This window comes from Bombina bombina, chromosome 9 (genome assembly GCF_027579735.1).
Source record: "Bombina bombina isolate aBomBom1 chromosome 9, aBomBom1.pri, whole genome shotgun sequence".
Taxonomy (NCBI): domain Eukaryota; kingdom Metazoa; phylum Chordata; class Amphibia; order Anura; family Bombinatoridae; genus Bombina; species Bombina bombina.
Window position 1 is genome coordinate 25,064,119 of NC_069507.1, and position 14,873 is coordinate 25,078,991.

The following is a 14,873-nucleotide window of genomic DNA, read 5'->3' on the forward strand; positions in this document are numbered from 1 at the left end:
AGCATACTTAAGTAGGCTCAAGGGTGTGTACATATCCTGAGCACTAGGTGGCAGCAGACTTTGCAGCAGTGTTATACATATAGTGCTTAAGAAACATGCACACTCCTGACACTACCTCAGTATGTTCTCATAGAAAACAGCTAAGATCAGACAAATCTTACCAAGAGAAAGATCTGAATTTGATAACAGGAGAACATTTTTATCTTTCTATTGTGTGTGTATTATTTTTTACATATACATTTATACACATACACACACACACACATATATATATATATATATATATATATATATATATATGTATATATTGCGATAGAGAGCACTCTCACTTTCAAAATCCATACATGCCAGGGTCAGGAAGGCACTCACTGGTCTTTTAATCAGATAATAATTTAATCAAGCGTGATGTTTCGGGGACACACTCCCCTTCCTCAGACGTATATTGTAATTGTATGCTCTGTTGTGCTGTCTGAATGTTTCCTTTAAGCTTACAGAATATTACATAATCACAGTTTTGGTAACTTCACTGTAGAACAAGCAATGCTGTTGCTGTATTTTATATACTTATTAATATGATGTACATCTCTATACTTCAGGTACTTACTAGGTACCTAAAATTCCTCCTCTTCTTATGGACATTTTCTATTTGTACATTATAATCTTATAGTGGGAGAATAGCTGAAATGAGATTGTTATATTAACCACTAAATTGTTCCATAACATTAAGAGTGGCACAAAGTAAATTATTGGGCTAATAGTTTGCCTTACACTTTTTGGAGGCAGACAGAAACTTTAGACTGTTTAATAGGAAAGAGAAGGCAAGAGAGAAGAAAAAAGAAAACACAGATTGGAAAAACAAGACCACCAACCAGTAAGGGGTCAGTCTTCACATCCTGTTACTACAAATACAAAAAAGGAATTTAATGGTAAGTACAAAAATCTTGTCTTCTCTCACATGCACCATGACAGCACATAACGCAAGAGATGAAATCACTGTATGCGAGGGGCATATCTACCAGTGACAAACAGGACCACCACCTAAGACAATGAATAATGACCCTTAATGAGAAAAAAAAGGCTGTAAAACTTTCTCCCAGAGGCTGCCCCAGCTGAGACAAAATCACTGAGGGGAAAATGTTGGTGAAGGTATTTGAAGAGGACATGTGTCTACTTTAAACAACTGTACAGACAAAACTGAAGGAGCAGAAAGCACAGTAATAGGTAAAGGTGAATCAGTCCCCAGGAAACAGGTTGGAGGCGGAATCTGGTAGGGGTGAGAGGAACGTAGTCTAGCCAACTGCCTATTGCCATCTCCTACTTAATGTGCTGTCATAATGAACATAAGAGAAATTACACTGGAATTAAAATAAGCTAAGAAAATGTAAAAATAACTTCCAACATATTTCACATCTCTCACTCAACATAAGAAGCCCGACACAAACAGGAAGATACGAAGGAGGAGGAAAGTCCTGCTATACTTACGTCGGGACTAACCTGTAATGACACCGTGTGGTAGCTGGCGGGAACGCTTTCATCTTCCTCATCATCGCTGTGAGAACGATACTGGCGCTGGTTGGAAACCTTGGACCGGCGGATTGTGTTTTCTTTCTCCTTGGTTTTCTTCTTGAAGCGGTTAGATTTGCTGTCATACTTGTGGCCTTTCCCCCTCTTCTCATGAGATTTGCACCCTGTCATTAACCAAAGACATTTTGAGATTAGAACGATGACGTCCATGGAACAAAGCGTAGTCAACCAGTAAGGTTGTATTAATAGAATATGGAACTAGCTATCGGGACATCTGCACAGCAGCAGTTAAAAGTGTCTTTAAATAAGACATTTTACATTTATAATAGTTTTATAGGCATTATTCCATATGCAAATTACTCATGAATAGAAACCTAAATAAAACAGAATAAAACAGGCTATCGTTCTTATGTTATTTTTATTCTCATGAAGTGACTGTTTGATAGCGCCTGGATATACAGAGTCTCTAAAGTTGTTCAGTTATAAGTAATTTGTAAGCTCCCACAAAAAATACCAGAACAACTTTGTAAGACCTGTTATCAATTGGGAAAAACTAACACACTGTTAATGATATAGTGACTCTTTTTTCTTAGTAACAGAAGTATCATATCAAAATTATCTGACAACAAATTAGTATTTTGCATATATCATAAGTAACAAGTAACTATGTAGAGGCATAAAACAACAGGTTCAGCGATAGCAAGGAAGTGGGTAAAAAAAGACGCATGTTGCAGACTTCCTGCCCCGCGTGAGATATCAAGCACAACCCCAGCGTAGAGCAAGGAAACAGTGGCATGATGGAAGCTGTACGTAGCATGGCAGCAGCTGTCACTAGAGCTAATTTCCTCCAATAAACCATACACCAATAGGATGCATTTATAACAGCACAACTAATAGAGTAATGAGGATTTTAAATTTGCACTTTTTTTTTGCACGCGTTTCTCAAGCACAAGTTAATGTCAACAAGGTGAAAGGAACCGTTCTCCCCAAGAAAATCTCCTTTACCTAGATAAGATGGGGAAATTAGTTTTATTTTAAAGAGTGGGGTTTTGGAGAAACATCAGTTAATAGGGAATGACAAAAAAGCGAAAAACAACTTCTGACATGGTAGATATCAAATAAAAATAATCACACTTACACACACCTCCATTTAGACTCGCCTCTACAAAGATGCGTATTGTTTTTACGCATAGCTCAAAGTTTTCTGGTGTGACGTGTGCAGCATCACGGACAATGAAAGACAGGGATTCCACACACTTTATAAGAGACTTGGTATCGTGCGGGCCAAAATCCAGACCAATAGTCAAACTGTACTGATTGATCTGGGGGGCTGCGGCTGGCTTACTGACACCAGAGGAAGCTTTCGAAGGGTCAACGTCTTCCTTTCCAACCTGTGCAAAAAATAAAGCATAAGACCTCATCGCCTGAAATGTTTTCTGGTGCACAGAAGATCGAAAGGACAATTGTAAAAATCTCTGGAACATTATATTCCCACTACAATCAAAAAACCTACTCTTTGTTACTATAAAATACATTTCAAAATTTGAAAAAACAAAACAAAAACATAATTTATGCTTACCAGATAACTTCCTTTCCTTCCGGATAGGGAGAGTCCACGGCTTCATTCCTTACTGTTGGGAAATACAACACCTGGCCACCAGGAGGAGGCAAAGACACCCCAGCCAAAGGCTTAAATATCCCTCCCACTTCCTCATTACCCCAGTCATTCTGCCGAGGGAACAAGGAAAAGTAAGAGAAACATTAGGGTATAAATGGTGCCAGCAGAATAAAATAAATAGGGGAGCGCCCAAAGACAAGAGAAAATAGGCGGGGACCGTGGACTCTCCCTACCTGGAAGGAATTTATCTGGTAAGCATAAATTATGTTTTCCTTCCTAAAATAGGGAGAGTCCACAGCTTCATTCCTTACTGTTGGGAAAACTATACCCAAGCTCTAGAGGACGCAATGAATAACTGGAGGGAACAAAAAGGAAGAGGCGGACCCTATTCTGAGGGCACCACAGCCTGCAAAACTTTTCTCCAGAAAGTTTTGAAAAAGTATGTAAGGAGGACCAGGTAGCCGCCTTACAAATCTGATCCATAGAGGCCTTGTTCTTAAAGGTCTAAGAGGAAGCCACTGCTCTAGTGGAATGAGCCGTTATCCTCTCAGGACAATGTCCCGCTGTCTTGTAAGCTAAGCGGATGACACTCCTTAACCAAAAAGATAGGGAAGTCGCAGTAGCCTTCTGCCCCTTACGCTACCCCGAATAGACAACAAACAAAGAGGAAGATTGTCTAAACTTCTTAGTAGATAAGATCTTGACAACCTTAACTCTGTGCTAGGAAAAAAACACACTCTTCACACCAGAATAAGTAGGTCCTCCACACCTTGTGTAGATACGCCGAGTAACTGGTTTACGAGCTTGAATAAGAGTATCAATGACACTCTCAGAGAAACCTCTCTTGGCTAAGACTAAGCATTCAATCGCCACTAAGTCAGCCTCAGAGAATCTGGATTTTGATGAACAAATGGACCTTGCATCAGCAGGTCTCTGTGACAAGGTAACTTCCACGGAGGAGATGAGGACATCCCCACTAGATCCGCAAACCATCTCCTTCGCGGCCACAATGGAGCAATCAGGATTACTGATACCCGCTCCTGCTTGATGCGGGCCACCACTCAAGGAAGAAGCGGTAATGGAGGAAAAAGATATGAGTTTGAAGCTTCTGTTACTTTTGTACTTGGAGAGGACTGCAGGCCAGCCTCCTCCCCACCGACTATGGACCTAGGAACTTGAGGGGATTCTATGATTTGGGAGGTGGCTGCCCAGGGTACATTTGGAGTACTTTTACCCTGGATTCAGGTTTACCCAGTTTCCATGAATTCCCAGAGACTATGAGGACTGGAGGGAACTGATACAGAGTTGGGATTCCTGTGTTTTGTTGGAGTATATGGTGACAGCCCAATTCAGTATTGCCTGCTCCAACACTTGCCCCCCTCCTAGACTCAGAATGTTTGAGCTTATTGCAACCTCCTGCTGTTATGTGTCTGCATATCTAGTCATGGTGTAAAGTCTCTGTTATTGTGTGAGTCATCTATTGTCCTTTTGTAAGTCAGGATGTGATTAGAATCTTGTTTAACTAACCATTGTCTGATGCTTGTCTCATTGTATAATATTTGTTTCTATTGCTTATGTGGTGGAAATGTATAAAAGCTGTGTTTTCTGTGCAATAAAGCAGTTTCTATTTTGACCCTCAAGCATTCAGTCTTGGCTAATGTTCTTGGGGGTAGCTATAACAACTTGCAGCGGCTGTTATTCTAATAGGGGCGGTATCCAGTGGAGGTTCATGGGTTGGCGTTTGGTGGGAGGAAGCTGACTTTAGCAGGTATACTCAGTCTGGGGTACCGAGACCCGCTACATGGGACATAACAGCTAAATCCGATAAATATTTAGATGACTTCGGGTCAGGAGAGCTATGTTTAACCTTTCTCTTCCGTTTGTTAGAGCGAGGTAATGCATTGAGGGCCGCAGACACCGCCGTTTGTAACTGCGCGGTAAAGTTCGCAGGAAGAAGGCCCCATCCGGATGGAGGATTAGATGTGCTAGACGGCTCAGAGGGACTAAGAGCCTTAGCAGGCTTGTCTCCCTTCTTAGACTTTATAACGGTGTTAAGACATGTGGAACATAATTGAGTGAGCAGGAAAACCACGGCCTCTTTACAATATAAACAGGTATGATTTAGTAAAGAAGGAGTACCTTCTAACATGTCAGAGTCCTCCATAGCTCAGGTTATACCCACAGAAGGACACAAATAAAAATGTTTTTTATTATAGAAAACAAAATGTATGCTTACCTGATAAATGTATTTATTTCTTGACACGGTGAGTCCACGTATCATCTAATTACTATTGGGATTATCACTCCTGCCCAACAGGAGGCGGCAAAGAGCACCACAGGAAAGCTGTTAAATATCACCTCCCTTCCCTCCCACCCCAGTCATTCGACCAAAGTAAAGGAGAGAAAGAAAGTAACAAGGTGTCTGAATTTAAACATACTAACACCCTGTCTAAAGAATAGGGCGGGCCGTGGACTCATCGTGTCAAGAAAGAAAGAAATTTATCAGGTAAGCAAAAATGTTGTTTTCTTTCTAATGACACGATGAGTCCACGGATCATCTAATTACTAATGGGAATCAATACCCAAGCTAGAGTACACATATGATAAGGGAGGGACAAGACAGGGAACCTAAACGGAAGGCACCATTGCTTGAAGAACCTTTCTCCCAAAAGCGGCCTCAGCTGAGGCAAAAGTGTCAAATTTATAGAATTTTGAAAAAGTATTGAGAGGACCAAGTTGCAGCCTTGCAAATCTGTTCCATTCCATAGAAGCTTAATTTTTGAATGCCCATTAGGAAGCAACAGCCCTTGTGGAATGAGCCGTAACTCTCTCTGGAGGTTGTTGTTCAGCAGTTTCATAGGCAAACCGTATGATACTCTTCAGCCACAAAGAAAAAGTAGCCGTAGCTTTCTGTCCCTTACATTTTCCAGAGAAAACCACAAACAAGACAGAAGACTGACGAAAATCCTTAGTCGCCTGTAAATAAAATTTTAGTGCACGTACCATGTCTAGATTGTGCAGAAGCCGTTCCTTCTGAGAAGGATTAGGACACAAAGGAGGAACAACAATCTCCTGATTAATGTTCCGGTCAGAAACTACTTAAGGGAGAAACCCTATTTGGTATGTAAAACTACCTTATCCGAATGAAAAATAAGGTAAGGAGAATCATACTGTAATGCCGAGAGCTCTGACACTCTACGAGCAGATGAAATAGCAACAAGAAACAAAACCTTCCAAGATAACTTAATATCTAAGGAATGCATAGGCTCAAACGGAGCCCCTTGAAGAACCTTAAGAACTAAATTAAGACTCCAGGGAGGAGTAATTGGTTTGAACACAAGCCTGATCAAGGCCTGACAAAACGATTGCACGTCTGGTATGTCCGCCAGACGTTTATGTAACAAAATAGACAAGGCCCCTGGGAAAGTTCTTGAACTCTAGTTTGTATCCCTGAGACACGATGTCCACCGCCCAGGGATCCTGAACATCTCGAGCCCAAGCCAGAGAGAAGAAGGAAAGTCTGCCCCCCCACAAGATCTGGTCCCGGATCGGAGGCAGGCTCTTCATGCTGTCTTTGATTCAATAGCAGGCTTTTTGGATTGTTTTCCCTTGTTCCAAGACTGATTGGGTCTCCAGGAAGGTTTGGACTGTTCCTGCTTGGAAGAAGAAGTGGAAGAAAATCCCTTAAAATTTCGAAAGGAACGAAAATTACTCTGACGTCCCTTTTGTTTGTTTCTCTTATCCTGAGGGAGGAAATGACCCTTTCCTTCCGTAACGTCAGAAATTATTTCCGCCAAACCCGGTCCAAACAAGGTCTTTCCCTTGTAAGGAATCGCCAAAAGTTTAGACTTAGATGACACGTCCGCAGACCAAGATTCTAGCCATAAAGCTCTGCGGGCTAGCACAGCAAAACCTGAAATCTTTGCTCCCAGTTTAATAACCTGTAGGGAAGCATTCGTAATAAAGGAATTGGCCAACTTAAGGGTCTTTATCCTATCCTGGATCTCTTCAAGGGGAGTGTCTGTCCTAATAGAATCAGACAAAGCATCAAACCAGTATGCCGCCGCACTAGTGACGGTAGCAATGCACACTGCAGGTTGCCATTGTAAACCCTGGTGTACATACATCTTCTTAAGTAACCCCTCTAATTTTATGTCCATAGGATCCTAAAAAGCACAACTATCCTCTATGGGAATAGTAGTCCCTCTTGGCATGAGTGGAAATTGCTCCTTCCACTATGGGTACGGTTTGCCAAGACTCCTTGATAGAGTCCGCTATGGGAAACATCTTTTTAAATATAGGGGATGGAGAAAAAGGGATACCCGGACTCTCCCATTCCTTAGCAATGATCTCAGTAGCTAAATCTGATACAGGAAAAACCTCCACCAAGGAAGGTACATCAAAATATTTGTTTAGCTTACTGGATTTCTTAGGATTAACAACGACCATGGTGTTGCTCTCGTCCAATGTAGCTAAAACCTCCTTGAGTAATAGACGGAGGTGTTCTAGCTTAAACCTGAAAGATACAACTTCAGTATTAGCGGGAGGAATTACACTGTCAGAATCTGAGATTTCACCTTCAGATGCTACCGAAGTATACTCCTCCTCAGGCTTCTGGGAGGGGGCGTTCGAAATAGCGACAACAACATCAATAACCTCGCTAACTGAATGTTTATTTTTTCTCTTGCGTTTTCCCTGCAACATGGGAAAAGCAGACAACGCATCAGAAACTGCAGAAGACATGAGGGAAGCAATGTCTTGCAACGTAACTCCAGTAGGAGTTAGAGGGGAAGTGCAGGGCACTGCATGTGTGGGCGGTAAAATTTGGGACGCTTGAGGAGAAAGCTGCGGCATATATTGAACATTGTCAGACTACCGAACACCATCCGCCTTAGAAAATGTTGGCTCAGAAAAAAAAGTCTATCCCTATAATTTAAAGGCCTCTCAATACATGAGGAACAGAAAGGGATTGGTGGTTCCACATTAGCATCAAAACATAAAGAACAATTGACATTTTGCAAAGCCTCTTGGTCCATTCTGATTCACAATGGATCAAATTATCAATTAAAATTTTTTAATAAAAATTAAAACAGAAAAACGTTACTGTAACTTTAAATTTTAAACCTTAACTTTTTTATTTTTTATATGCAGAGAGGACTAAATAACTAAACAAAGCTGCACATCACCTCTACACCTCAGCTTAACTTTGCGAGGTGCCTACCTGCCCTGCTGACACCGGCTCTCCCTGTGCAGAAGCCGTTCCTCCTTTAGCAAAAGATCTGGAACTCGGCAGTAGTGATAGAGAACTGCGGTGCTAGAAACGCATGCTCTTAGAAAAAAATGCGTAATCTGAAATTAAACTGTACTCTCTTTCCAGTCACTAGGAAGTGAGGGGAAAGTGGCGCGCAACACAAATTGCTGTCTCCCATAGCTTCGCCCATCGTGGGCGTCTCAAAAAGAAATCTCCCGGTCGGTATCATGTCTTCTAAAGTAAACCGCCGGGAGTAGAGTAAACCACCATAAAAAACAGAGCAGAATATTTTTCCTCAGCCCCAGTGCCTGCATCCAAGATGTCTACATAATGTCTCTCCCATCTATAGGAGAATTTATGTCTCTTGCAAATAAAGTGCCCAAACTTTTTCTGAGTCTTTTAAATATGTGTCCCATCTTGTGTAAATAAAGTCCTCCTTTTTATTATGCTTTTTAGAAAATTAAAGTCAGCTCTTACCTCATAAATCTGCCAGACAGCAAGGCAGCTCACCAGGTTTGAGAGGTCCTCTCCCTCACATGGACCTGTGGAAAAAGAGGTGAAGACTGAGTAATTTTACTCTGGCTTTCCGAGTCAGGGCAGCATAATTACATGGGAGGCGCAGTGAGAATTATGTCCCACAAGTTCCCATTGCTCAAAAGCCACCACTGCTCTACTGAAAAGACTGATATTGAATATGGCTACACCCCAGGACAAGGCAGCACTATCTTGCACTACTAAAAAAATAATAAAATCTTGCTTGAAGAATCTTTTCTAACATCTAACTTTACCACTTCCTTGCTGTAACATAAGCAACGAGAATGACTGGGGTGGGAGGGAAGGGAGGTGATATTTAACAGCTTTGCTGTGGTGCTCTTTGCCGCCTCCTGCTGGGCAGGAGTGATATTCCCATTAGTAAGCAGATGATCCGTGGACTCATCGTGTCATTAGAAAGAAAATTGCACCTTTATACTCCCAATGGCTGGGGCACTCGCCACCTCCTAGAACCAGACCGTTAACAGAGGAAAAGCTCTCCTCAGGTTCAAGTATCAGCCAGAATGGAGGAAATGAACATAGACCACACACGGTCATATGGAGTGCAAGACAGTTATTACAAGTACAGCAAGTAATAGGAGCTGTGCAACACTTTCAAAAACTATCAGCCCAGGAAAGAAAATCACACAAAGCAGCATGTAAATAATTAATACACTGATTAATTAACCCCAACCTCCTAACGTGACGAAAGGCAAAGAATGACTGGGGTAATGAGGAAGTGGGAGGGATATTTAAGCCTTTAGCTGGGGTGTCTTTGCCTCCTCCTGGTGGCCAGGTGTTGTATTTCCCAACAGTAAGGAATGAAGGTGTGGACTCTCTATCTTAGGAAGTTAATAGGATGTTAATTTACTGACTAATACAAGTAAACTAAACATCCAGTATAACTGCAGAATTTCTACTGGGAGTACAAGTCGTCACACAGGTCCAGGGCCATATGAGGTGGTAACAAATATGAAAGCAATGATTAGATACCATTAGCTAATCAAGTGATTCTTGTGCCCAACAGAATATGTCGGGGGTATTCCAAGCGAGCAGCCGCCTAAAACCAATGAAAACAAACATCCTTGTGCGGAAAGTATTTTATGTTTGTTAAGCACATCAGAGATTTGTAAATGCATTTGCCTTCTGTGTATGAGCAACCTCTGGAGTATTAACAGTATAACCCAGAAAGCTGTAATCTGGGTGTTCTATACATTTTATTTAGCACTTGTAATGTACATAACAGATTAATGGGTGGACCCTAAGATGGGAGGGCCCTAGAGGTAAGAGCAGTGAGGGATACTATTTGTCGGTTAACAACTCCCGGCTAAAGCGGTTTGTGGACATCTTACAAACAATTATGTATACAAAAGCATTACATGATAGCTGGCAGCCCAAGAGTTCCACTTACCACCAGCCAACCACTGTTGACCATATCCACATCTGTCACTGACCGGTGCATTTTTGAGTGTTTGCTGTGATCCGTGTAGACTTCAGAGTCTGAGGTGTAACCACGTTCATGGCTCACTTCACTAGAGTGGTACGAGGAAATCTCGCTGTCCGACAGTGCACCTAACATAAAGCATAGATGACAGTCATCCAAAGCAAAATCGCCCATAACTTAATGGACATAATTAGCTAGTAAATAATAAAAAATACATCTGACCCTCAGTTCAGTTTAAAGTTTATTTTTACATCCTTATTTGTGACCCATATGTGCCTTTATTTGGCTGATGACAAACTGAAGCTAGGATTAATGGTTCTGTTTGCAATATATAACATTAATTCTGCACCCTGAAAGAATACATATCTTTCATTAGAGATTAATCTTGTGCAGTTAGAAGCAGCCCGCAATTATCAAAGCTGCTTCTTTGAATATAATTTCTTTAAAAAAAATGTATCATAGAAAGGTAATAATGAGATAAATAGGCATCTGCTGTAGACATCATAATCTCAGTGGGGTGGGAGAAATAAGTACTAAAACGTTAATTTAATTTTTTTCTCTTTAAATGTTGGTCATTGTGTATAAAGACAGAGATAAGAAGACCTGTGTGTTTATAGAGTGCTAAGATAATATGGTTTACTCTGCCTGCAAGCTCAGCCCATTTTAATGGATAAATACAGCTATTTCATATAGAAAATAAACCTAAAAGAACAATTTATCATACATTTTATTCCCCGCAGATGGTATAAAAAGTAGTTGAAAACACATTCATGGGAAACAAAATTTACAGTACAACGTCCCTTTAAATCTAAAACAAATATGGCACACACTTCATAAGAGTTACTATTCATTATCAGTTATGCTCTACAGTATATTATACAGCACTGTGCTCTTCATTAAAGGAATCACAGTTAACTGTTATATTTAACTTACACTTAGATTCAATGACAATAACCTGCATAACAAACATATAGATGAGTTAGAATCTAAACACACTCCTATCAGCAGAAAAGGATATAAATATCCTAAACTTGTCCAGATCCTCCTAAGTACAGTCACACTAACAATTTCATTTTGGCAAAAAGTTAGGAATTCTGTGTTTTCTTTTGACATATTTTCAGCAGTTATCACGAGCAAGGACCGAGCACAGGATATATGGTTCCAGTCTTGTCAACAGTTTTGTATAGCTACTCAGATCTGCTAAATTGTATATAACACTTCTGCAGTAACATCAGAGGATCAACCAGTAGATCACAAGACTTGGGTGTGATTTTGCCACAATGTGTTTTTAGCAGGTATATTCTGTAAAACTTCAGTGACCGATTAAAAAAAAAGGTGACTGAGCACCTCCCGTTTCTCACCCTCCTACCCATCTAGATTGTAAGTTCCCACGGGAAGAGGGCCCTCAATTCCCCCTGTATTTGTTTGTTAAACTTTGTCTTGTGTCTTTTATATTGTACTGTATTTTTTCTTTGTACACATGGACAGCGCTGCGGAATCTGTTGGCGCTTTATAAATAAAGAATAATAATAATACTAATAATAATAAAAAAGAGTTTTAGTCCCTGTGCTAAACCAAGATCAAGCACTTCAGAAAAGAACCCTCGTCCCATTGTCACATGATAAAAGCCGATTGGCTCAGCTGAACATTGTTGAAAGCCTAAGGCAAATGACTTGGGGACTGTGTAAAATGTGAGTTTTATGCCTATTTGTTACACACATCACAATATAATGAATTTGGGGATCATGGTATGAACTGTTCGGATATAAGTATTGACTCCACAGAGTTTAGATCTAAAAATACCAGTGGCCAAAAAAAAAATCATAAAAAAGTGCAGTTTGCTCTTAAAATGTAGCTGGTCATATCTGATTTTAGTGAGATGTGTCAGTATACGTGGCTCAGAGTAGCTCTTGGTGACGCTGGAAGACGACCGTGCGCATAGGGTTCAGGTGTAAACATTCCAGGCAGATGCTTAGTTTTAATCTCTCTAATGGACTGGGGAAGCAGATTGGCTTTCGTCCTCTGGCCTTCAGATAAATCAAATGTATAAAACAGCTGCTTATCTCTAAGTCCGGCATTGAATTTCCTCAGCGTACCTGCATCATTATCTGTTCTGCTCGTCACCTGCAGGGCGGGAGGCGGCTTCACTCCAGCGCCGATGCACTCCAGCAGGCAGAAGAGTGTGCACCAGTCGTTGCTAGAGTGAATGTTTGCAGCGTTGGTTTTCAGGAGCTCATGAAGCCCAAATGCAATTTGTCGGCTAACCTTGCACAATACACTGGGCTTCATCATTAACAGGATCCGTAATGAGAGGAGAACCTGCAAACACAAGAAACAACTTACAACTGGGCCACTTGCACTTAAAGGGACATAAAACATTCAGATACACTTAACAACTTTCCAATGTACTTCTATTATCAAATTTCCTCTATTTTTGTTATCTTTTGTTGAAAAGCAATGATGTAAGCTAAGAGTGTGCACGTGTCTGCCGCACTATATAGCAGCAATTTTGCAACAATGTTATACATTAAGAATGGCACTAGATGGCAGCACTGTTTCCTAGAGCTCTAGATATCTCTTCAACAAAACACAGCATGAGAACAACGCAAATTTGATAATATAATTAAATAAGAAACAATTTTTTTTAAATTGTATCTGAATTATGAAAGAAAAAATTTGGGTTTCAAGTCCCTTTAGTAAAATCACAGCGTTCCTGGAAATTCTTTTAAAGGGACAGAAAAGTAAAAACTAATCTTTCATGATTCAGACAGAGCAAGCAATTTAAAAAAAAAAAAAAAAACACTTTCCAATTTACTTCTATTATCAAATTTGATTTGTTCTATTTTCATCCTTTATGTAAAAGCAAACTTAGGTAGGACCAGTAGCTGCAATGCATGACTGGGAGCTAGCTGCTGATTGGTAGCTGAACATTAATGCAACGTCATTGGCTCATTTGTTCATCTAGCACCCAGCATGGCTGCACTTTCAACAGAAGATACCATGAGAACGAAGCAAATTACAAAGTTGTTTATAATTGTATTCTCTATCTGAATCATGAAAGAAAAATTTGGGCTTTATGTCCCATGAATGAAAAGCAAACAAAATCTGACTGTTATAATAACAGTAGTTGGATGCAACCCACAAACATCTTAAGAAACTGGTTTAACTGGAAGAAATAGATAAACTCATACAGAAAGCAAAACGTATGTTCTAGATAGTGAATTACCTGTGAGCTTATCTCCTCTCGCCGTAAAAGCCGTATAGCCAGGCGCAGCAGACCTACTACTGCCCGTTCAACAAGGAAGCAGAATTCCACAGCGTGGGCACAGAGGTGGTACAAATGATCCCGGACAGCCTGCCACACACAACCAACACGGTCCCTATACAGAAAATGAAAAAGGGAATAGGCATAAAACAAATCCCTGTTACTATTTACAAACTAAAGGAAACTCCAGGATATTACTAGCTTATAGTTAACGTACTTCTTTATTAGACATATATACACACACACCCACCATCTATTGTTTTATATATCTTTAAATGATTCAGATAGAGCAAACAACTTTCCTATTTACTTCTGTTAACAAATTGGCTACATTCTCTTGGTATCCTTTGTTGAAGTATCAGCAATGCACTACTGAGAGCTAGCTGAACAAATTGTGTGAGCCAATGACAAGAGGCATGTAGCCACCAGACAGCAGCTAGTAGTAGTGCAGTGATGTTCATAAACCTACCTAGATATGCTTTTCAACAAAGGATAACACGAGAAATAAATTAGAAAGTTGTTTAATATTGCATGTTCTATCTAAATAGTGAAAGTTAAATTTTGACTTTACTGTCCATTGAATAACTCTTAAAGTAATGTTAAAATTAATTTCCATACCACTGATTAAATTACATTATTCAGTCTACAATTACTTTCTGACGGCAGGATTTTGTCTACATTTACTTTAACGGATACATAACACAATGTATTTTTGTGTAGATTTTGATAATATTTTATACATAAAAGGTAAAGGATTGTGCAAATCACATTTACAACCTCAGATAGACATTGCTACTGGCTACCTGTTTTCCAAGACTATCCGTAGCAGCATTTCAAGGCAAAAGGCAGCGTCTTCTTCATCGTACGTCTCCTCATCTGGCGTAACGGATATTAGAGCCTTAAAAAATTTAAAATGAATGAGAAACTCTGAGGACAGGAGTTACGGTTTGCTTTTTAATAGCTCGGTATTTCGGTCCAGGCTCACGGTGCAAAACCAGATACAGCAATTAGTTAAAGGGACAGTATACTGTAAAATAGTTTTTCCCTTAATGTGTTTACAATTGCTTTTTTTACCAACTGCAGAGTAAAAAATGTCTGAAAATTAGCTTTTTAAGGCTTATTTGTGTATATTAAAGCTCTGATTTTGTGTTTTGAAGCCACAACCTAATAAAATGGGTTGAGTTTGTAGGTATAATCCGATCTCATTACTGTATCACATTGTGCACATATACCTGCTTCT

The 14,873-nt window shown here is 40.1% G+C and overlaps 1 protein-coding gene across 9 annotated transcripts in view; it reads right to left on the reverse strand.

Annotated features, from left to right (window-relative positions):
- The window catches only part of GBF1 (golgi brefeldin A resistant guanine nucleotide exchange factor 1), a 365,751-nt gene that overhangs the window by 19,649 nt on the left and 331,229 nt on the right, over positions 1–14,873 (reverse strand). For 3 of the 9 annotated variants that reach the window (XM_053691964.1, XM_053691963.1, XM_053691958.1), the window contains 6 exons: positions 14,437–14,531; positions 13,595–13,748; positions 12,465–12,687; positions 10,336–10,496; positions 2,669–2,915; positions 1,483–1,688 (listed from right to left, as the gene is read on the reverse strand). In XM_053691964.1, coding sequence (XP_053547939.1) covers positions 1,483–1,688; positions 2,669–2,915; positions 10,336–10,496; positions 12,465–12,687; positions 13,595–13,748; positions 14,437–14,531 — 1,086 coding nt within the window. Of the gene's footprint in view, positions 1–1,482; positions 1,689–2,662; positions 2,916–10,335; positions 10,497–12,464; positions 12,688–13,594; positions 13,749–14,436; positions 14,532–14,873 lie in introns of all 9 variants that reach the window. The other 6 variants (XM_053691962.1, XM_053691961.1, XM_053691957.1 and 3 more) reach the window with 3 other exon arrangements.